Here is a 22,953-nt window from a genome sequence, read left to right as displayed (position 1 = left end):
CGTATTATCAGTAATAAGTTGCCCCCTTCTTAAAACCAGATTGGGAAATATGAAACAATTTACCAACTACACAGCTAAATCTCAAACGGGGTTATTTTCTAAAGGCTTATTGCACGCGATATGGCCGTATCGCGTGCAGTAAGCCTCTATCACACGCGAAAAGGCCCTTTTCGCATGTGATAGCATGCATATTTGAGTCGATGTGGAGTTGTGCTGGGGGGAGGGAAGAGTCAGTGGTGTCTTCGCTGCCGGCGATAAAGTTACCAATGTTATCGTCGGCATTAGCATGCCGAATAGCGCACCACCTTTCATGGTGGCGCTATTTGGTGCGAAAGCCAGCAGCGAAGACACCGCGGTGGTGCGAAGGCTGCAGGCTGCAGGCCAAAGTTAGCAATTTAGTAATCTTGTAATTGACATTAAGTAGAGAGGTCGGCCTGTAATTAGAAACCAGAAGGGAATCTCTACTCAGTTTAGGGAAAGCCACAATTTTAACTTCATTAAAACGAAGAGCTGTTGATCCAGAGATCTGCATGTAAGTGTAGAATGACTCCAGGTGGGGAAGAAGTGGGGAGGCAAAGAATTTATAAAATTCTACCGATATCCCATCCAACCTGGGTGCTTTCCCAGACTGGAGTGAGGTAATGGCAAGCTTAACATCGGCCTGGATGATCAACCTATCTAGAATTTCCCTATCTGGTGTGAGAGTGGGATGATCCAAATTAGAGAGGAAGTTAGAGAAAAGAGAGGGATCATTGTGAGATTTAGAAGTATGCAAAGATGAATAAAAATGACAAAACTCTTGGAGGATTCCATCTTGCATAGAAATGATTGTACCATTCTTTGACTTAATAGCAGCTATCTTATAACACTCTTTAAGTGAACCTAAATAGGTGGCCAATAACCTTCCAGATTTATTTTATTAGAATAGTATCTAGATTTCTGTAAGAATATAGCTTTACCAGCTTGGTTGTTTAATAAAGTATTGTATTGATATTTTAGTTTGTAGAGTTGCTGCAGAAGGTAATTATTCAAAGAATTGATGAGAGCCAATTCTAAGGTAGAGATCTGACACTCTAAATCTTTAAGTTGTACCCTATAGGTCTTGAGGACATGTACAGAATAGTTTATTTCACCCTGCAGTGCAGCCGTAAAGGCTTCCCAGTTTTCTGAGAGACTGCACCAGAGTTAATAGAGAAATTAATTCTTCAATAAAGGGTACTATTTTAGTCTGAAAGGCAGCATCATCCAGCAAGGCTGCATTAAATTTCCAGCCAGAAGCACCTGGCGGAGGAAGATTCCAATGAATAGATAAAGAGACCAGAGCCTGATCAGAGAACGCAACAGGGGAAATTGTAGAAGAAAAGATGGAGTACAGTAAAGAGTTGGAAATTGAAAAATAATACGAGAGTAAGAGTGGTGGGGAAAGGAAACAAAGGTGTAATCTTTGTCGACTGGGTGGAGATGCCACCAGGGGTCTACAAGATGATACGGTATGTAGAAATGAGGTTGATAACAGCTATATGAGATGCCGAGGCCATCCATTGCTCCTACCATGTGACAGGGGCTGGCCAATGGCACTGATAGCCCCTGTCACATGGTAAGGACAAAGGGTCATCGGCTCCATTTTGATTAGTGGCAGCCAAAAAAATGATGCACATCCCTAGATAGGGATATCATGTATACATTATAAGGTAGAAATATTAGTTTAAAAATTAGAAACATTCATATTAGGAGCATAAACATTCATCAATAGTAACTGAATGTTATGAATAGAAACCACTGGAGCAACCCATCGCCCATCCAGGGCTGACTCTTGCTGTACAAGTTGCAAAGGTAATGCTTTAAAAACCAAAATGGCCACCCCATGTTTTTTATGAACCGCTGGAGCAAAAATGATCTGGCCAACCCAACCCTGTTGCACATTTAAGTGATTCAATGGAAGACAAATGGGTTTCTTGCAAAAAGACTATATCCTGGTGTAATGATTTGAAATAAATCAGGACTTTCTTGTGTTTGATGCAGTGGTTCAGTCCATTAACATTAAAGATAAAAAGTTTAAAATCACTAGCAATGACAAACTTTGTGAGCCAGGGTGTTACTGCGAGTAAGCCAGCAGAAATAGAGCCCAGACACAAATGCAATCAGGAAATCCATAGTAAGAAAATCACAAGGAAGCTCCATAAAATGAAGGGGGTATAGCATAGACAGAAAAAAGGAGAAGAAAAGTAAAAAGTGCACAAGAAGGCAAAGTGCTATAATTGTCCCCAAGTGAAGAGGATAATGGCTAGATGGAGGTGGTGGGGCAAGGAAAGAAAAAAAAGAAAGCTTTAAAGTTGCTACCCTGTGCTCATAAGGAAAAATCACTCCAAATGGAAAGATAAAGGGGCAGATTTTCAAAAGGTTACGTGCGTAAATCTGTAGGAGCGGACTGGAAGGGAACTTTCCTAACACTAACCCTATCCCTCTTCCCCTCTCCGGCCCCTGAACCTACCCTATCTATCCCCAATTTTTTTATTTTTGTACTGCATTCTCCTCTGGAACAGAAGTAATTTCTGCGCGCTGGCAGCCCGCCGGCGCGCGCTTCCCCAGGACAGCGTTGAATGGCGCTGTCCCAGCCTGCCCAGACCATGCCCCCCCCCCCCCCCCCCAGCCTGCCACTTTCTATGGTCCCAGCACTTTGGCGCGTAACGGGGATTGTGCGCGTGGTCGGGCCCTTTGTAAAATGTGCGCGGCGCATGCAAGGCCCGGCCATGTGCGGAACTCCCCAATCTTACGTGCGCGGCCCTTTTAAAATTTACTTGATAGTGGATGAACTTATGCAGTAAATAAAAATGAAACATAAACCCCACCTGATCAGAGAAAAAAATCATTGTTGTTGTGGAAAATATTGCTTGATTGATAAATTACAAAAATATGGCATGGTGATCAGTGGTTGTTTCATACTTTCATTTTCAAAGGTACCATCTCAGTTAGCCAATGTTTAATTTTTTTATAATCATTAACCACCAACCACCTTATTTCTTTAATGAATGCAGTACCACAAGAATATGATCAAATTTCCCCAAATCATTTTTTTTTGTTTTGCTCATGAAATTGACTAAAAAAGTCTTTAATATTATTTTTAATACGCTGGTTGTTATATCGCCGCTCAAACAATATAGTGCCGGATGTTATGTTAACACTGAAACCATTACTTTGCAGAATGATTATTTAAGCCATACATTGTTATAAAAGATGGATCAATTCTCTTGATAAACATCTACAATTCACATACCAATGTGACAGAAATTCAATAGCTTATTTAGATGTGGTGGTTTAGATATAGGGACAAACTATAACAACCACTGTAAATCGAAAACCGACTGATAAAAAACTTTATCCTTTAAGAGAGGACTCTCGGTCAGTCAGTTTTTTCACATCTGCTGTAAATGTTCTACTTTGGAGGAATTTGAAATACAGGCTAAATTATTAGCTGACAGATTTAAAAATAGGGGGCATCTGTCATGGATTGTGAATCATCTAATGTTGTTTATATGATAGTTTGCCCTTGGCCAAAGGTATATGTAGGACACACCAGTCGTCCAGTGAAGGTTTGTTTGATGGAACATCACTCTAGACTTAATACTTCCACAATGACAGTGCTGTTAGTAGCTCATGGTGTTTAAAGACAACATACATTTGAACAATTACAGTGGAGTAATTGAAAAAATTGCTTGTACTGTACATGAAGGTAATTATCAAATGTGATTTAATTACTGGGAACAATATTGGATCTTCACTTTAAAAACTGTGTATCCTACTGGCTTTAATGAAGAATTGGATTGCCCATCTTTGTTATGATGTACTTATCTTCCATTAGTTGTTTCTGTCCCGTGGTTGTTTATTTAAATTGAATAGTGAGTAGGATGTTGCTTCAGCCATTTTGACGCTGTTCACCGTATGAAACAGATGTTACATTTTTGTCCAGTGAGTGATCCCCTGTTGAAGGATTAATTCCGAAACCTGGCCATGTTGGGAGCACATGTTTTGAGCTAAGTATTTTGTGAGATATTCAAAGAAAATGTATAAACCTTAGGGTTGTTTATAACAATGTATGGCTTAAATAATCAGTCGCCAATAGGACGTGGTGATGATGAGCGGTGTACGTCAGTGGTAATTAACCATAAGTAGAAATGGTACAGTGCTGAAAGATCATGGGTCCTTGTGGTGAGTTAATCAAAAAATGAATATGCAGACTGAAAGCAAACATTTCCATCTTTGATTCAAAGATACTTAGAAGTTTCAGTCCCCTGACACGGGCTGTGTTTCGCCACCTGGGCTGCGTCAGGAGGGATAGGAGCCTAGAGGATACTGTCAGGAAAATCCAAAAGGAATAATTACATAAACAAGACAATGAACAAGAAGCTGTAAATAAAACTAAGGATCCACATGACAGAAAAAGACACCATATAGCAGACAATTCTAATTAGAAACTTAATAAAAACGTAATAAATATAACAATAACTTAAAAGGACCAAGACACAGCATCTATTGGAAAAAGATCAGAGAACATAAAAAAACATACAAATGTGTGTGTTTTTACATGTAAACAAACGTAAAACATTGTATATACCAGGGGAACGACGGAGAGGGGGAGGGAAAGGGAAGGAGAAAGGGGAGGAAGGAAGATCGGAAACCAGGAGTGAAAGGGAGGATGGATGGGGTGGGGGGGGGGGGAAAGTAATGTAATGTTTTCGGGGTTAACATAACATCCAGCACTATAGTGTTTGAGCGGTGATATAACAAACAATGTATTAAAAATAATATTGAAGACATTTTTAGTCAATTTCATTAGCATAGCAAACAAAATATTTCAAAAAAAATATTCTTGTGGTACTGTATTCATTAAAGAAATAAGGTGGTCAATGGTTAGTTAATGATTACAAAAAAAATTAAACATTGGGTGACCTGGATGGTACCTTTGAAAATAAAAGTATGAAACAATCACTGTCCATCATTCCATATTTTTTGAGTTTTTGTAATTTATCAATCAAGCAGTTTTTTCTACAACAACATTGATTATTTTTTTTGGTCAGGCGGGGTTTATTTCTCATTTTTTAATCTAACCTCCAGCAAGCAGCCATACAAGGATCAGAAGCTGGAGAGAAAAAACACAGGAAACAAAAACAGAAATGCAAAACAGGAGAACATGGATGAGTCCAATTCACAAAGGAGACGAAAATCTCGATGTCGCTTCTCCACGCTAACAAAGTTGTGATGCAGATGTAGATTGTGCAGTATAAGGAAGAAGGAGAGAAAATGGCACCCCCAGTCAGTGCTCAAGTAACCATCGGGGAGGTCAGTTCCAGACCATCGAGGTAGGCAGACAGGTCATCATATGAACGGGTACAGTTACTGTGAGTTACCCTTATTCTAACGGGGTAAAGTAAGCCATATTGGGCTCCGACTTCCCGCAGCCATGGTTGTAGGCCTAAAAAGGCTTTCCTGTGGGCGTTGATAGTCTTTCCTAAATCCAGAACATAGAGGAGGCACATGTTGTCGAAGGTAATTGGTGACTTGGTGTTGGCAGATGCCAAGATCATCAGGACTTGCTGGTATCTCAGTATTTTTAATATAATAGGCTGTTGTTGTGGGGCTTGAGCCATCGGTCGCGAGGGAATCCAATGAGCGATTTCGATTTCCAGTGGGAGTTCAGATTGCTCATACCAGACTGGCAGGTATGAGCTGCCGGAGAATGGTAGTATGTCAGATTCCTGGCCTTCAGGCACACCAAGGATGCAGATGTTATTGCAGCTGTTGCAGTTAGGAAGATCCTCAAAGTCTTATTGTAAGGAGGATATTTTCTGTGAGATGATCTGGAGGTCAGCAACTGCCGCCTCACAGAAATCTAGTCAAATGTTCTACGGTATCCAAATGTGGTGTTAGGGCTGCAACATTAGCTGTTAAATCCAACAGCTCCAGTTTAATAGGACAGGTAGTCTCCATATTATGTCGCAGCATTTCCTTTAACTCCTACAGTTCTCTGTAAATGGGATCCTGTGTCGATACTGTATGCCCAACCAGCACCTTTTTCGGAAAGGGTGGATCATGTTTGGTTCTTTTTGTCTCTCAGGCTACAGCGAAAGCTGCTTCAATCTTCCCAGACTTAGTGGCAGATATCTTATGGGATTGCACTGAAGTCACAAATGAATAATAGTTGAAAAAAGGCAACAGTAATTGAAAAAAAGTAGGGAGATCTGAGTAGCTGAAGGATTAAGCATCCATCTTCCTTGATGCTCACCAGAGCTCCCCATTACCTCCTCTTCCGAGACTGAGTGACATGGAATAGATCTCCCCATTTAGATCTGTTTGGTACTTCCAAGTCACCTTGATTGATCACTTTTGGAAACAGGACCCTAGCATGGCACTTCTTATAACCTTAATTTATTCCTCTATTGGATTAAGTAAATAATGAAAGTAGCCAATATATTGCATTCATGATTCATTCTGGGAACCTTTGGTGCCCTTTGCTTCCATTCCTGCTGCCTTAACACACTCTTCACAATGGGGTAGATTCTCAAAGCGTTATGCGCGGACCGGCCTTACTTGCGTCGGGCCAGTTTTCAAAGGCCCAGTCATGCGCGTAAATCCCCGGGACGGACATAAGTACTGGGACCTTAGGAAAGGGGTGGGGGGGCGGGGCTAGAGGCCGCTGTGCCAGGGGATCACGTGCCGGCAGGGTCCTGGCGAATGCATCCTGCGCCTGCCCCGAGGCAGAAGCAAAAGGTAAAATAAAGGTTTGGGGGTGCTAGGTTAGGGCTAGGGGTGGGTAGGATAGGGGAAGGGGAAGGGAAGTTAGTGTAGGGGGTTGGGAAGTTCCCTCCCAGTCCGCTCCGAAATTGGAACGGACTGAGAGGGAATTGAGGAAGGCCATGGGCGTCGGCATGCACAGGATGCACAACTCTGCACCATCTTGCGCGCTCTGACCCCCGATTTTATAACATGCACGCACCTGCGCGCGCATGTTATTAAATCGGGAGTCCATGTGTGCGCGCCGGGTAGTGCGCGCATCTTTGAAAATCTACCCCAATATTTCTAACACCTTCAATATCTTAAGCTTCAGCTATTGATGCCTTTTATTTTAGAAAAGTGTAGAATGATAAAATGCATGACAACTGTTTCTGGAAATACACAAAGAGCATGGCATTTCATCCATCATATAAATGGCAGTTATGCTATGCCCTTTGATATAGGGCCCTATGGCTCCATGATTACAAACCTGAAGAAATGTTATTTTTGTATTAAACATGAATTCATGTAAAATAATTAGGCATTGCCATACAACTTTTACAAGTTACTTTGTGAATCCCAAAAATAAATTTGATTATTGCCCTCTAAATTATTTTAAGAAAACTGCCTTCATTGGTACAAACTCTGAGGGTAGTTTATACTTATGGAGCTTGCAAAGCAAAAATATGCTGATAGTTTTGTTTTGATTATTCCCCTGGAAAACGTACTCGCAGGGATTTGCACTTGCTTTTTCTACAGGTCCACCTCACATACTTTTAAAAGTCCAGACTGTGCACACTGTTGCTTCCCCCGACCTAACTCTCAGGCCGATTCAGTAAAAGGTGCGGGAGAGCGGGCGAGCGCCCGCTCTCCTGTGCGCGCAATTCAGGGGGGAAGAATATACTAATGAGGGCCCGCGGTAAAAAGAGGCGCTAGGGACGCTAGCACCTCCCTAGCACCTCCTTTTTGACAGGAGCGGCGGCTGTCAGCGGGTTTGACAGCCGACGCTCAATTTTGCCGGCGTCGGTTCTCGAGCCCGCTGACAGCTACGGGTTCGGAAAACGGACGCCAGTTAAATTGAGCGTCCGACTTCCGACCAGCAGGCCGCTGGCCGCCGGCCGATTTAAATTTTTATTATTATTATTTTTTTTTTTTTTTTTAATTTTGAGGCCTCCGACTTAATATTGCTATGATCTTAAGTCGGAGGGTGAACAGAAAAGCAGTTTTTTCTGCTTTTCTGTACACTTCCCTGGTGTGGGCCGAAATTAATGCCAGCCAATTTCAGAAAATAAAATGTGCGGCTTGGCTGCACATTTTACTTTCTGAATCGCGTGGGAATAACTAATAGGGCCATCAACATGCATTTGCATTTTGCGGGCGCTATTAGGTTTGGGGGGGTTGGATGCACATTTTCGATGCGGTATTACTCCTTACTGTTTAAGGGGTGAAGCTAGCGCGTCGAAATCGCGTGTCCAAACCCGGGCTAACAGGGCGCTCCAGTGGAGCGCGCTGTACTGTATGGGCCCATCTGTGAACATCTGCAGAGTATGCATGTGTAAAAGTGCACAGATAAATTAGGGAGGGCAAGATGGTGGCAGCACACCGATCTCTTATGTGCTAGATCCCTTTTCCTCTTTGTTTCTTTTTCTTTCTTCATATTATTATGAGCAAGCGAAAAAGGGAGGGTGAGAGCTTACCCGACGGAGCCCTCAGATACTCCTGTTCCAGGACCAACTGAGCACGTCATCGTTCGGGAGAGTGCCCAGCCCAGTGCCTCCGTGCGTTTGCCTTGCAGTGAGAAGAAAGGAAGGTTTTGCTACCGTCCCCTGTGGCCCCGGATATCTCTGTGCGTCCGAAGGAGAGAAGCGCTCCGACGTTTCTGAGTGGAGGAAGTTTGTTGTCCCCAGCCGATGGCATCACTCAGGAGGACATGTCAAGGAGGACCCGGATGGAAACCACTGTCCTGTGGTGCTGAGGAGATGACAGTCGGGCCACTGGAGAATTCCCATTTGGGGGCTCAAGATATGGCTGCTTTGCAAGAAAGAGCAAAACTGTAAAATGCCTCAGGTTAGATTTCGGAGAATGCATCTTCTTTACCTAAACCTCAAAGTGTTTTATCTAAAAAGGCGATTTGGCTGGTGATTGAGGGCCATGGGAGAACTTTCTCGGTGTACGCTGGCAGTCTAACTGCTTTTTTGGAAGACTCTGGTGAGGGTCAGGTTAATGTCTCTACACCGGCAGTCAGTTTAGATTATGAAACTGTTTTTCAATTACAAGGATGAATTGTTCTGTCATTGTAAAATTTGCATTTTGCCGGATGTGCCTCATGCCACTCAATTGAGACAGAGACAGTTTCTTTGTTAAAACCTCAAATATCCCAGATAGGTGCAATGTTCTATTTAAAATATCCAGCCAAATATTTAGTTAAATATCATAATGTTAATTGGTTGTTGTTTTTTAACCCAGCCAAGTGTTTTTCCTTCTGGTAAGGCTCCCTTCTTTAATGCTCTTGGGCTAACTTTGGGTAACAGTCTCTAAATGATTATAGGCTGGTAATGAAGTGACCTCCCCCCATTTTATTTCTTGCTTTTTCTTTTGAATGTCTTCTGAATGGTGGCCCTCCCCTTCTGAATATTGTAGACTTTTGTGTATTTCCTTATTTGTTCTTATGCAGAACATCCGGTGTTATTTACTTGTAGTGTACACTTTGGGGTAGATCTTAAAAAAGTACGCACACGTACTTTTGTTCGCACAACCGGCTTTTCTTATAAAATCCAGGGTCGGCACGCGCAAGGCTGCGCAAAATTAGCAGCCTGCGTGCGCCGAGCCACGCAGCCTGCCTCTGTTCCCTCCCGCGTCCCCCCACCTTCCCCTCCCTTCCCCTATCTAACCCACCCCCCCAGCCCTACCTAAACCCCCCCTACCTTTGTTGTGCAAGTTACGCCTGCTTGAGGCAGGTGTAACTTGCGCGCGCCGCCTCGCCATTCCCCGGCACAGGCCGCAGTGCCGGGGGACTCGGGACCGCCCTCCCGGCCCGCCCCCGAACTGTCACCACGCCCCTGGACCCGCCTCAGACCGCCCCCTGACCCCGGATCCACCCCTGGACACGCCCCCTCCCACCCCTTTTATGAAGCCCCGGGACTTACGCACGTCCTGGGGCTTTGCGCGCGCCGGCGGCCTATGTAAAATAGGCGAGCCGGCGCGCAGGGCTTTTAAAATCTACTCCTTTTTGTTACAATCAGGAGTGTGCACGAAATACATTTTAGTTTTAGTTTTTTTACTGTAGGGAGGCTTTTGCTGTGGATTTCATTTATTTGAAATGAAATAAACATCAAAAAGAAGAAGAAAAGAACCTGGGAAAAAATAAAGGCGGCTAAAGAGCAGGTTCCCTTCTCCTTCCCTCTCACAGGGGGAGGGGGGCAAGGAGAAGGGAATGTGGCCGCTTACCTTCCCCTTAATTTTTTTTCCAGGTCCTTTTCCTGTTCTTTTTGATGTTTATTTCATTTAAAATAAATGAAAACCCTAGCAAACCCCTCCCGCCCCCCCCCCCCCCCAAAAAAAACAAAACTCAAATTTCTTTATTGCACATCCCTGATTGCAACTTTAGTGAGTGTTTAGAAAAGTGCGAGAGTTTCTAACGCCAAATAAATTGGGAACATTTAAAAACTGAACCCCCTTCCCCCCACAGATCTTCCTCTATGGCAGCCAAGCCCCTCCACGCCCCCTCCCCAGATGCTCTTACCCCTTCCATGGGGGTCTCTGAAGTGCAATTGGGGCAGAAGGCACTCCTGCCCTGCCGAGTCTAGATTGGAAACTGGCACCGGCTGGCCCTGAGGCTGCCACCAAAATGATGCAGACCTCGGGGCCGGCCATTGCCAGTGTGGGAAAAGTAATTGGGGATTGTTTCTGCCCCAATTAGATTCGGGAGACCCCATCAAAGGGACTAAGAATATCTGGGAGCATAGAGGAAGATTTGTGGGGTGCACAGTTTTTTTCAGAAGGAGACCAGACCTGGGTGGGTGTCTTCTATTTTTCAAATGAATCAAGAACCCTAATGAATTTCATTGAGGGTTTTGTTTCATTTCATTTTGAAATGGCACATTTTTTATTTTATTTATTTTAAGTTTTTCTATACCGGCATTCACGATAAATCGCATCATGTCGACATAACAAAACAGGCTGCTTTGCTGCATTTTTCAGTTTGTTTTACAACAAATGAATACACCCTTTAATACTATTCAGCAACAGTTGATAAGTCTTTGCCCCAGGGAGTACTTATAAGTACCCGAGGCAATGGAGGGCAAAGTGACTTACCCAGGGTAACAAGGGATGTCGGTGGGAAAAGCAGGATTTGAACACTGGCTTCTCCGGTTCTCTGCCAACTCCTCTAACCACTAAGAGGTCAATATTCAAAAGCATTTAGCTGGATAACGTAGAAGTTAGCTGGTTAGATGAAGATTTGGACACTGTGCCCTAAATTAATCAAAAGCTATAAATATAGCGAAAAAAAAAAAAGCCCATGGTTAGGCCAATTTGCAGGCTCCCGCATCACATAGGGAGAGAGGGAAGGAGTGTTGTCGAGAATGTCCGTAGACATAGAGCTGAGGGCCGCTGCTGCTGCTTGGGACAAGGCAGCCTTGTACTGGCATGGCTTGGGGATCTGTATAATTGTATTTTATTTTATTTAAATATTTATTTAAAAAAAAAATATATATACCGTTTTACCAATGCAAAAATCGATCAAAGTGGGTTACAGTAGTGAAGAATTAAAATTAAAAGTAATACTAACTAATAATAATGAAATAAAATGCTAATAAGAAATAAACACAGTTGGGAAAAAAAATACAATCCAAATCATGATCAGTATAAAAATCATAAAATTTAAAACTGTCATAAATAAAAAACTGTAGATTAATTACCATTATTTTAACAAAACTAGGACAGATGAAAAATAAGATGTGCAATCCTGTCAGTCAGGCTAATAAGGATGATCCTGACATTTAAGATAACCCTCATTTATGATTTGATAGTTATTGTGAGGGGCCATTATTACTGAATGCTTCCTTAAAGAATAATATGTGTAAGATAAGGATGACCTTACAGGTAGCATCCAAATCCCGAAGGCAGCCCAGTACAGGGCTGGCAGTCAATCTGTGGAAGGCTACCTGTTCCCAAACAGCTAGGCCCTCAGCTCTTTGTCTGTGGACATTCTCGACAAGACACTACTCCTTCATTCCTCCTCCCTAGTTGTCTCACAGCAGCTGACACTCTGTTCCAACAGTCGCGAAGTACACAGCAGTGTCGAAGGAAAAGATTGTTTAATCTACAAGTGAAGCACCGAAAGTGCTAAGCAAACCCTGTCCCCTAGAATCTACAGCAGATATGGGCCGCACCACCTCTGTGTATGCACAGGAAAGCTGTTGACCTACATATGACAGAAAGAAGGTAGCCCTACCCTGCCAGTATATACAGAGGGCAGAGTGAGTGTCAAATGATGCGGCCTGGGGTGGCAGCCTTTATGTCTACTGTGCATGATATGATCAACAGAGAAGAGGCTAAGGAGACCAGTGACTGGAGACTCTCAAATAGGCCTCGGGCACCTGCCAAGCAAACCAACCCCCCCTCCCCCCCACACACACATAAACACACCCTTGCACTGGCTATCTCACTACATGCTGCCATTAAACCCTCATCCAACCCATTCATCTGAATCAGTCCAACATTGATGGCATTAGGTGGTCGTTGCCACTCCACGTTCCTGCCATCCAGCATCCCCACATTCAGCGGAGAGCTTCTTAACACCCACTTCCTCCCTCCCAAAAGTGGTAGCTTAAGCTCTGGGTAGGCTGCACACCTCCAAATAACTGGACTAGGTGGAGAAACCTCTGTGACGGTGTCCATTACAGGCAAATGTCAACTAATACGCATACTTGTAAGACTGCATATTTGATGTGTCACGCTGTCAAGTTTCACACCTCTGCCCCTCTCTCAATGCTAGGTATAAACAGTGAATGGACTAGGGGAAATTTTAGAGTAAAAGGCCTGACGCCATGCATACTGCAGCCCATATGGTCTATGGGCACCCCTTCTCAAGAGTCGAAGCACGCGATCACTGCTGTCCAAAAGCAATTTGTGCAAAATGAATGCATACATGCTGCCAGCTCTGAGGTATGGATTGCTGTGGTAAGGGAGGAACCTCCGATTGCAACAACACCCCTGAGACAGAGACTGAGAGAACGTTACTCACAGAGTCACACACTGACACACTTATCTTTTGAGCATAGACTACCTGCAGCACTTTGTGCACCTACTCATGGGCTAAGCATATGTTCCTGGAATGTTTGTCATCAAACTACATTGATGTCTGTGTCTGCTTGTCCATAACTGATAATGAAATAGTCTGATAATAATTATCTATACCTGGCAACATAAAACTCTGTCAGAGGCATACCTCAAGGCCTTAGGTGACACTAAATGCGTGTCTGGCAAGAAAACACCACAGAAAGGCATCAGCCATCATGCCAACCACATGAGTCCTCTGGGAGCAGTAGGCCTATACATTCAGCACTGTGTCCTGTGTTTTATGGAGGCAGCTTGTAGGCTCATGAAGTCATCAGCTAATAACAGTTTCTCTAGCCTTAATGCTATACACAGAGCAGATCATTGAGAGTGTTGGAGCATACTTGCCCTGCTCACTAATTACTGTAAAAGTTACTTACACCAAATGAGGCACAGCATAGAAGACAGCAGCTCCTCCTGATTCCCCACAAGTCGTGACAGGCATGTGGATCAGCAAGGGTCTGCAATCATTAAACCACGGAAACATTTGGAGTGATGGAAACAGAACTCTCTGCAAACTTGTTGGCGCTGGAGTGCTCATCCTATGTGCTTTAAGGATTGTAACGTATTACACCAGGACTGTAAAAGATACTGGTAGCTATTGCTCAAAGCAAAACACTCTGCACATTTTCTGGGTACATACTGCTGCACCACATGACTATCAGTGAGCCATAATGGCCAAGCGCCTTGCAGCACCCTGACATCTCAGTATCTCTGTAAAGCTAGTTGTGACGGCTGATTTGAAGGCAGGAGGTTCAAACACAACTAACTGGTGGCTTCTAGGATGTCAACCTTTGCTCAGAAGAGATGTGTGTGCTCTTAGAGTCATTAGAAACTATATGGTGTGTGTTGGAAATGGCAACAGGGGTGAGAAGGCTGGTCCTGCAACCATACCCAGAATCTCCTGCAGCAATGAAAGATTTAAGCCATCAGTCACAGCATTGTCGATTGCAGATCTGGATGGCAAACCACTGCATTCTATATGACTGTATAAGGCAGCCTATACCTTTCCCTGAGCCTTTTAGGCTGATTTGCCTAGCCTAAGTGCATATCACATTGTTCTGGGCCAGTATATGTGCAGGATAGCAGCAGCCAAAAGTAGTTCAGCTCTACCGGACTACTAAATAGCATCTAGGTATTCCAATAATTGCATGCCAGGCCCTCGCAACCGAGCTAAGGCTACTGGTGTGTAGCAGTCTGCCAACCCTGAAGCAATACATAAGAGCTGCCACACCTGCGTTAGTTGAAAAAACAGTAACTCATGGTGTGATTGTGAATGTCCCTGCCTGCTCTGCAGTATATCCTCCATAGAAACCCATTTGTGAGCACATAGGGAATATGCCAGGCCACCAACATGCACGGGACACTGCTTCTGGTTCAGCTGTGTGAGGGTCAAGACAAACTATGGCCGGCAATCTGGATAACTCATCACTAACTGGCCACAGATGATCGTACAGTACCAGCTGTGTAGACACATTTATTTATTTTATTTTTATTTTAAATCTTTTCTATACAGTCGTTAAGATGGATACGGTCACAACGGTTTACAGTAAGGCACATAAAATAATGATGCTAAAATATATCAATTTACACAGGTGCCATAATGGTTCAGTAACATAGTTTGTAAACAATAATAATTGGTATGTGATAAATAATGTCCAAATCTTTGTATCAGATTTGAATGCAAGACTAGCTTTATAATTGTAACTTTATCCTTTAGTGATGATTGAAAAAAATAAAAATAAAAACTACACACATATTGATTACAGTGGTGTGATTATGGTGGTGGTTTGTTTAAAGAGCCAAGTTTTTAAGCTTTTTCTAAAGGTTTTGCTGTCTCTTTGTAATCTTAACTCCAAGGGCATGGTGTTCCATAGTATGGGTCCTGCCAAGGATAACGCCCTTTCTCTTACTCGTGCTAGTCTTGCTGTTTTGATTGATGGAATAGGAGTGCTTTGTTTGCTGATCTCAGGTTTCTGTTAGAGATGTGTATGCAAAGGGCTGTGTTCAGCCATTCTTCTTTTTTGTTATGCATTAATTTATGTATGGTGCATAGTATTTTGTACTGTATTCTTTGCTCAATGGGTAGCCAGTGTAACTCAGCTAGGGTTTCGGTGATGTGGTCTCTTTTTTACTTTTACCGGTCAAAATTCTTGCAGCTGTGTTTTGTAAAATTTGTAGTGGTCTGAGTGATGTGTATGGTAGACCTAGTAGAAGGGTGTTACAATAATCAGTGCTTGCAAAAATCAACGCTTGTAGTACTGATCGAAAGTTGGCAGTTGTTAGAAGTGGTTTGAGTCTTCTGAGAACCATGAGTTTGGCGTATCCTTCTTTAACTTTTAAAGATATATGTTGTTTTAAGCTTAGTTCTGTGTCAATTATTACTCCTAGGTTCCGTACTTTCTCTGCGAATTCTATTTTTTGGTTGTTTTTGAGTGTGATTGGGCTTTGAATGATCTCAATATTTTTGCGTTCTAAATGTAGGAATTCTGTTTTCTCTATATTAATTACTATCTCCATTTGGTTTAGTAGCTGTTTGATGATATCAAGATACATGTTAACTATGTTTAATGTTTTTTCAATTGTGTCGTCGATGGGTAGTATTAATTGAATATCGTCAGCGTATATATAATGTGTGATGCCCAGACCAGCCAGCAGGTGACATAACGGTAACAGGTATATGTTGAAGAGTGTAGCAGATAGGGCTGTTTCCTGTGGTACTCCTGTTTGAAGGTTTATTTTTTCTGACATTATGTCTTTGATTTATACTTGGAAATATCTGTTACTTAGATATGATCTAAACCGTTTGATAGTTTTGTTACTTAATCCTATTTCTTCTAGTCTATTTAAAAGTATGTCATGATTTATGCTATCAAAGGCTGCTGACAGGTCTAGCATCACTAGAATATAATGTTTACCACTATCGAAACCTCTCATGATGTTGTCTGTTAGCACAAGCAAGCAGTAATGTCTCTGCTATAGTGTTTTCGAAAGCCATGCTGTGATGGATACAGGATATTATTGCTATCTAAGTGTTCCGCTAGTTGCTTTTATATAGTTTTTTCAATTAATTTTGCAATTAGGGGTAGGTTTGATATTGGTCTGTAATTGCTTAGGTTAAGCGGGTCGCTGTTTTTCTTCTTTAAAATTGGTTTTACAATTGCCCCTTTTAGTTTATCTGGCATGATCCCTTCCTCTAAAGATAGATTAAAGATCTTTGCTAATGTCGGGGATACTGTGTTGGCTACTTTTTTTATGTCCATGGTTGGTATTGTGTCATATGCTTGTGGGACGGGATTTAGTTTTTTTTAGCATAGATTCAATTTCCGGTTCCGATATCTCATTGAATATCGTCCATTGTTTAACATCTCTTTTTTTTCATTTTAATTTTTTGTTTCATTGTATTTAGAATATTTGTCTTTAGGTTCTTAATTTTGTCATTGTATTTAACCAGTGAGATTTAAATAGCTCCCAATGGGAGGACAGGAACAGGACCATTTTGAAAATGAAGACGTTGAGTGTATAGTGCCTGCTCACACACCAAGCTTTAGGGCAGGTGCCTTGTTTGCCCTCAAAAGATTAGCAGGCCTCTGCAGCATGGGGAGTTAGGTCTGGAGCAATGGCCTATAGACTTAACTGTACTTGTCATGGCAGCGATGCTGTTACCTCCTTCCCAGCCAACCCCCATGTCCGAGCCATTTGCCACAAACATATAGTTTACATATATATATGTAACGAAGTTAGCATATTTCCTTTGAAACACGTTTTTATTGTAAAGCCTGTCGCTGTTAAATGTTCTAATGTTTATACTGTTATCTGTAAAGCCTGTTGCTAATTTATTGTTTTACTGTAAACCGAGGTGATGTATAACGATACGTACCACGGTATAAAAGAATCTATAAATAAATAAATAAATAAACAAATAGTCAGAAATGGAATATAGAAAGAAGTGTCTCTCTTACCTATGAGTGAACTGTCATCGTACAGGCCGACCTCAAAATTTTCACACAGGCCCGATACCTTAAGTATAAAGGAATTGTGCACAGCTGCCGGGTACCTGGCCACCATGTCGAGGATGCGCTTTCGAGCATCACAGACCATTTGAACGTTGATGGAATGGAAGAGCTTTCTGTTGCGGTTCATCTCCTGCCTGTCACGGGGTGGAATGATGGTCACGTGAATTCAGTCGATAGCGCCCAGAATATTGGGAAAGTTTGCATAGGCACAAAAGCTTCTTTTCAAGTCCATCAAGTCCTGCCTGTCCCAAGGAAATGTTATGGAGTGATTAATGTGGTCAGAGACTTGTGATGACCTGGTCCAGACAGCAGGAAAAAGTGCTTTAGGACATTCCACCCATGACCCCTATTGTCGTTTGGAAGGAGCCAGTGGCTATGAAATGCAGGGTGGCCAACAGTTTGGTGAGGCTAGCCAATAATTAAACTCACCACAAACATTATGGCTTTAGGAAAAACAGGTGTTTTTATTGGGGGAGGAAGGCCTAGTAAGTGTGTCCCTTATAATTCCTCTTTTTAATCACGCGCATAATACCCATGATCGGCGATATCGGCTGCAGGAGCTCAATAAATAGGTTTTTCACCGTACTGCAAAAAAAATAAATGGTGTAGTTATTTCTGGCGTAAATCCCGCAATAGTTTGCGTTACGCTATCACACTCCACGCTAGCAGAACCTCATTTCCATTTACTCTGCCCAAACTCCTCCCACTCAAATACTCAATTTTTAATTTGCATATGCATTTTGCGATGCAATGTTTATCACGTGTGTTACGGCATTATCATGTGCGTTACAGCATTATCACCCTCGATAAACCCTAACACAAAATAATAAATAACCCAGCTATTTGGCTAAATTCTAGCCAGTAAATAAGTTATCTGGCTAAAATGTAGCTGGTAAATAGCCGGATATATTCAGAGGCATGACTACAACGCTGAATATATTAGCTAAATTAGCCAGATAAGTTTATCCAGCTAACTAGCCGAGATGCTCAGCGGCTGACTATGGACCTCAATGTTACTCCTATGTATATCTTAAATGTGCTTTTATATGTTTTTGTTTTATTTCTCACGTTTTAGGGGCTAAAGTTGAGGATGTCACTTTTCAAAGCGATTGGCGTAACTTAATTGACCATCTGACAATTTCCGTCCCTCAATGTGCCTAAAAGCCCACACATTGTTCCAAAATGCACATCCTTATAGCTGCCCTGATAGGAAGAGTTCCCGGGGATGGATGGAAGGAAAACTGCTCATGTAAAAAATAAAAATAATATATGAACAACAAACAAATTGGCTCAGTGCATCCATAAAACTCCACTCACCAAACCAAAATCTCCGCTCAGCGAACAAAGGTCTATTAAAAATCCCACCAACCCTTCAGAAACTCACCACAACTCGGAAGAGAGCCATATCCCTAGGAAGCCCTGAACTTTGGAACTCCCTCCCAACAGACCTGAGAACACAACAAAATTAAAAAACCTTCAAAAAAGAACTAAAAACTTGGATGTTTTCGAAAGCCTACCAAAACACCTAATGAAACTATACTAAAACGACTATACCAGAATGACTCTATATTAGAATATATACCAGAACGCCTAAAACATGTTAACAAACGTATGAATGTAGAACGATTAAGACAAAATAACAAGCGAACACATTTTTGAACACTCTGTTAAACATCGATCTTTTGTAAACCGTTGTGATGGCGAAACCGAACAATGGTCTATAAAACTCGATAAATAAATAAATAAATGAATACATTTAAATGTAGGTCACATCTTCAAATCTTCTCGAATACTTTTCCATTCAAAAAGCACCCGCAGGAAAAGTAGGAGCAGGTAACAGCGGGTACTTTGCTCCCATGGCAAATTTTGAAGCCCTGGTACAAGCATGCCATCACTTTGTAAATTGGGGCAAAGGCTGCGAATAAAAAGCATACACTATCTTTGTCCCACTTGAATAATTTGAAAATAGATCAAAACACTCCCTGTCCTCATGCGCAAGGAACTGAAGTGGCACACTTATTGATGTCTCTTTTGAATTTCAAAAAATTAGATGCTTTCATAGCTAAAAGCTTATCCAGTTGTCATAATAAATGTACACTAGAGCCCATTGAACACGAGCTATTCTTTTTGAAGTAGAACTCATATATTGCTTGTATTTATTCACTTTCTCTAAGTTTTAATGGTTATTGCTTACCACCTGTCTTCTTAGGGCCCTATTTACTAACCGGTATTAAAATGGTGCCTTCATGTTATTCAGAATGACACCAGTGACGCAAAGCTGGCCTCTCTTGTGCAGGACAAAGAGGAACCATGGATCCGCTGGTGCCATTCTGAATTTCTATATTGGCGGGTCAGGCGTGATTGGGCATTGCATCTATCTCAGGGCAACAACATTGAGGTTATATATAATAAGAAGAGGGTGCAGGGGAGGGGGACTATAGGTGTGTATGTGGGGGGGTCTTTTTATCTCTATTTGGGTGGGAGCAGTTTTTGGAGACAGGGGCGGGGTTATTGACCCAACCTCTGCTGAGGCAAAAATGGGATCTCTGGGCATAGGCTTTGCAAGGGGGGAGGGGGGGGGGCGAGAGGATTGGCAAATGAAGAGGTATCATCTTTTGGGGCAGGGTGTGAAATGTGCTGGAGTAATCTTCACGCAGGGTTAGTGCCCTTTTAGAAATCCCAGGGACGGGGATCATGAGCTTTGACACACCCAAGAGCATAGTGATGTTCTTCGGGAAAGTTAAGTAAACATAGAAAGGTCCTGTTAATTTTCCTGGGATTTTCACAGATCACATGGTTTATCATGATCTGTGCTTTGCCTTTTTAATATTAATGAACTGACGTGCATGCATTTGCATGCAAAACAGCTCATTAATATTTTTCTAGCATTGATCCAAATATTTTTGTTTGTATGATTTTTTTGATGATCTTGGCAAGCACTCGCAGTAGCTCAGCTTAGTAATTAATGTGAGGACTTTAATATCATGGGCAAAGTTAATGCTTTTTTTAAAATTATTTTTCCTGTTTGCTGTTTTACAGCTCTGACAAAGACCATTTCTATTTGTCTGTTTCAGATAGTGGCTCAAGCAGTGTTGTTTCTGTGTATGAATACCGCAGGAATCTTCATTAGCTACCTGTCAGACAGAGCTCAGCGACAAGCATTCCTGGAAACCAGAAGATGTGTCGAAGCAAGGCTGAGGCTAGAAACGGAAAACCAGCGACAGGTATCCAAATAAAAGCAATTATTTTTAAGCATTAATTGGCAGTCATTCAGTTATGCTGCCTGGCATACATGATTTGAAGCGCATGTCTTCTGCTTTCAGTCTAAAGTAGTGTGGTTGCTGGGTTAATGCACTTGGATCTGGTGAAAATAAATAACAAGGGTGCAACACTTTTTTTTTTGTTTTGGATAATGAGATTCCTCGGTAGGTTTTCACATCGGGTAAGTCTCAGTTTCTCATGGAATTTGGGAATCTAAGAAAAATATATTTTAAATTGGTGTCTCTTACGATTAGTAAGAGAACAAAAGTACGCGATCACGTATTTTTTAAAGATCTACCCCTTAGAGAATAGCCACTGCCATTAGCAATGGTAACATGGAATAGACTTAGTTTTTGGGTATTTGCCAGGTTCTTATGGCCTGGATTGGCCACTGTTGGAAACAGGATGCTGGGCTTGATGGACCCTTGGTCTGACCCAGTATGGCATTTTCTTATGTTCTTATGTTCATACATAAAACACTGAGTCCCCATCCCATATTTTACCATGAGCATTGTAATAATTCAAATTGCCACCAAACTAATGAAGTTGTTCTACATGTCCAAAAAAAGAGGGAGGTAAGAAAAGCTCTCAGATATACTGAGAAATATTAAAATGCGGCACTAGTGGGTTACAGGATCTGAAGCAGCATGGTTTTACCAAAGGTAGATCATGTCAAATGAATCAGTTAGATTGTGTTTGATTGTGTGATTGGAGAGCTGGATGCAGTTTATTTGGATTTCAGCAAATCTTTTGATACTTTCCTGCATAGGACGCTCATGAATAAAAATTAACAGCCTAGAAGAGAATCCTAAGGTGGTGACCTGGATTAGAAATGAGTTGACGGATAGATCATGGAGGATAGTGGTAAATGGAATTAATGGAGAGGAGGGAGAGATGATTAGAGGGTTGCCTCATGGATCCGCTTCAGGATTGGTTCTGTTCAATATATTTGTGAGTGATATTATGAACAGAGTAGAAAGAAAAGTTTGTCTATTTGGGGATGATACTAAAATCTGTGACAGAGTGGTCATCTCTGAAGGAGCATACAGAATGAGAAGTCATCAAAGAAATCTTGAGGAGTGGTCAAATGCTTGGTAGTTATTTAAGATTCAACGTTAAAGAAGGGCAGAGTCATGCATTTGGGGGTGCAGAAATCCAAAGAAGTTGTAAGTTAAGTGGAAGGGGGATATGGGGTGAGACATTGATGTCTCGGGGTGATAGTATCTTATGATCTGTAGCTAATAAAACAGTGTGACAAAGCAGTGACTAGGGACAAAGGAATGCTAGGCTAGATAGAGAGAGGCATAAACAGCAGGAAAAAAAGAGATGATAATGTACCTGTAAAAATCACTGGTGAGGTTTCTCCTGAAGTACTGTGTTGAATTTTGGAGACCATCTCTCAGTAAAAATAGAGTTGAAGTGGTCCATAAAAAGGCAGTCAAAATGTTATGTGGTCTGAGACATATGATTTGTGTTGCTAGAGAAAAGGAGAGACCGAGGGATGTGATTTAGATTTTTAAATACCTGAAAAGAATTAAAAAATGCACCAGAAATACAGGTTTTCCCAGTGGAATAGAAACTGTAGAACTATGAACTGCAGGGGGTACACCCAGGAACAATGGCAGGAAGTATTTTTTTTCACTGAAAGGGTGGTGGATGCCTGGAATGCTCACCCAGAAAAGGTGGTGAAGACAGAATTCAAAAGAATATTGGATAAACACAGAGGATTCCTAGTGGCGATGATGTAAATAAAGGTAGTGGTAACCTGTGGTAATTTTTCTGTATGAGGATAGCCTGCATAAAGTGGAAATAATCTCCTAGTGCATGCTTTTTTTGCTAATCATTTAGATTACTGAGAATGCAACAGTCTTATTGAAATGATTGTAATTTGTACAAAATACTGCAACAAAACAGCTTTTTTATACAAAGAAATATGATCATGCAGTATTGTTACTGTAGGAGTTGCACTGGCTGCCTGTTGTCCATAGAACTAGGATTAAACTTTTAAGTATTGTTTTTAAGTGCTTACATATTTGGCAGATTTGCTGATTTTATATCAACCAACACAGATGAACAAAGAGCAGTATTCCGAACCTGTATGTTCTGAACATCAAAAATCACAAAAGGTATCGCCAAGTTTTCTTTGCAGTATGCTATTCACAATTAGCCAAACAAATGATATAAAGAAAATTTTTTGTGGAGAAACGGGACTGCATCAGCAAGCCTTTGACGATGTGCTCAGTAAACCTCACCGAGCCGTCCGGTCTTTTCAATCATTTGCAGCCCGTCAAGAATAATTTTACCGAAATACTACACCATCCGGTGTTCGAATAAATATTTGTATAATTAATAAGCGTCATTTTTCAATTACCATAAGATTTTTGATAGGGCAATCAATACCATTGATACAAATATTTATTCGAACACCGGATGGTGTAGTATTTCAGAGTAGTTAAATCACAAGCAGATTGTGATAAATTGCAGGAAGACCTTGTGAAACTGGAAAATTGGGCATCAAAATGGCAGATGAAATTTAATGTGGATAAGTGCAAGGTGATGCATCATCTAG

The 22,953-nt window shown here is 41.7% G+C and overlaps 1 protein-coding gene across 2 annotated transcripts in view; it reads left to right on the top strand.

Moving 5' to 3' along the window:
- Positions 1-22,953, top strand: part of ADCY8 (adenylate cyclase 8) — a 546,512-nt gene that overhangs the window by 137,452 nt on the left and 386,107 nt on the right. For both annotated transcript variants that reach the window (XM_029592041.1, XM_029592040.1), the window contains exon 2: positions 20,198-20,347. In XM_029592041.1, the coding sequence (XP_029447901.1) occupies positions 20,198-20,347 (150 nt within the window). The remainder of the gene's footprint in view (positions 1-20,197; positions 20,348-22,953) is intronic.

The sequence above is a fragment of the Rhinatrema bivittatum genome, chromosome 2 (genome assembly GCF_901001135.1).
Source record: "Rhinatrema bivittatum chromosome 2, aRhiBiv1.1, whole genome shotgun sequence".
Taxonomy (NCBI): domain Eukaryota; kingdom Metazoa; phylum Chordata; class Amphibia; order Gymnophiona; family Rhinatrematidae; genus Rhinatrema; species Rhinatrema bivittatum.
The sequence above is the reverse complement of the archived record's forward strand: the minus strand, read 5'-3'. Positions and strand labels throughout refer to the sequence as shown.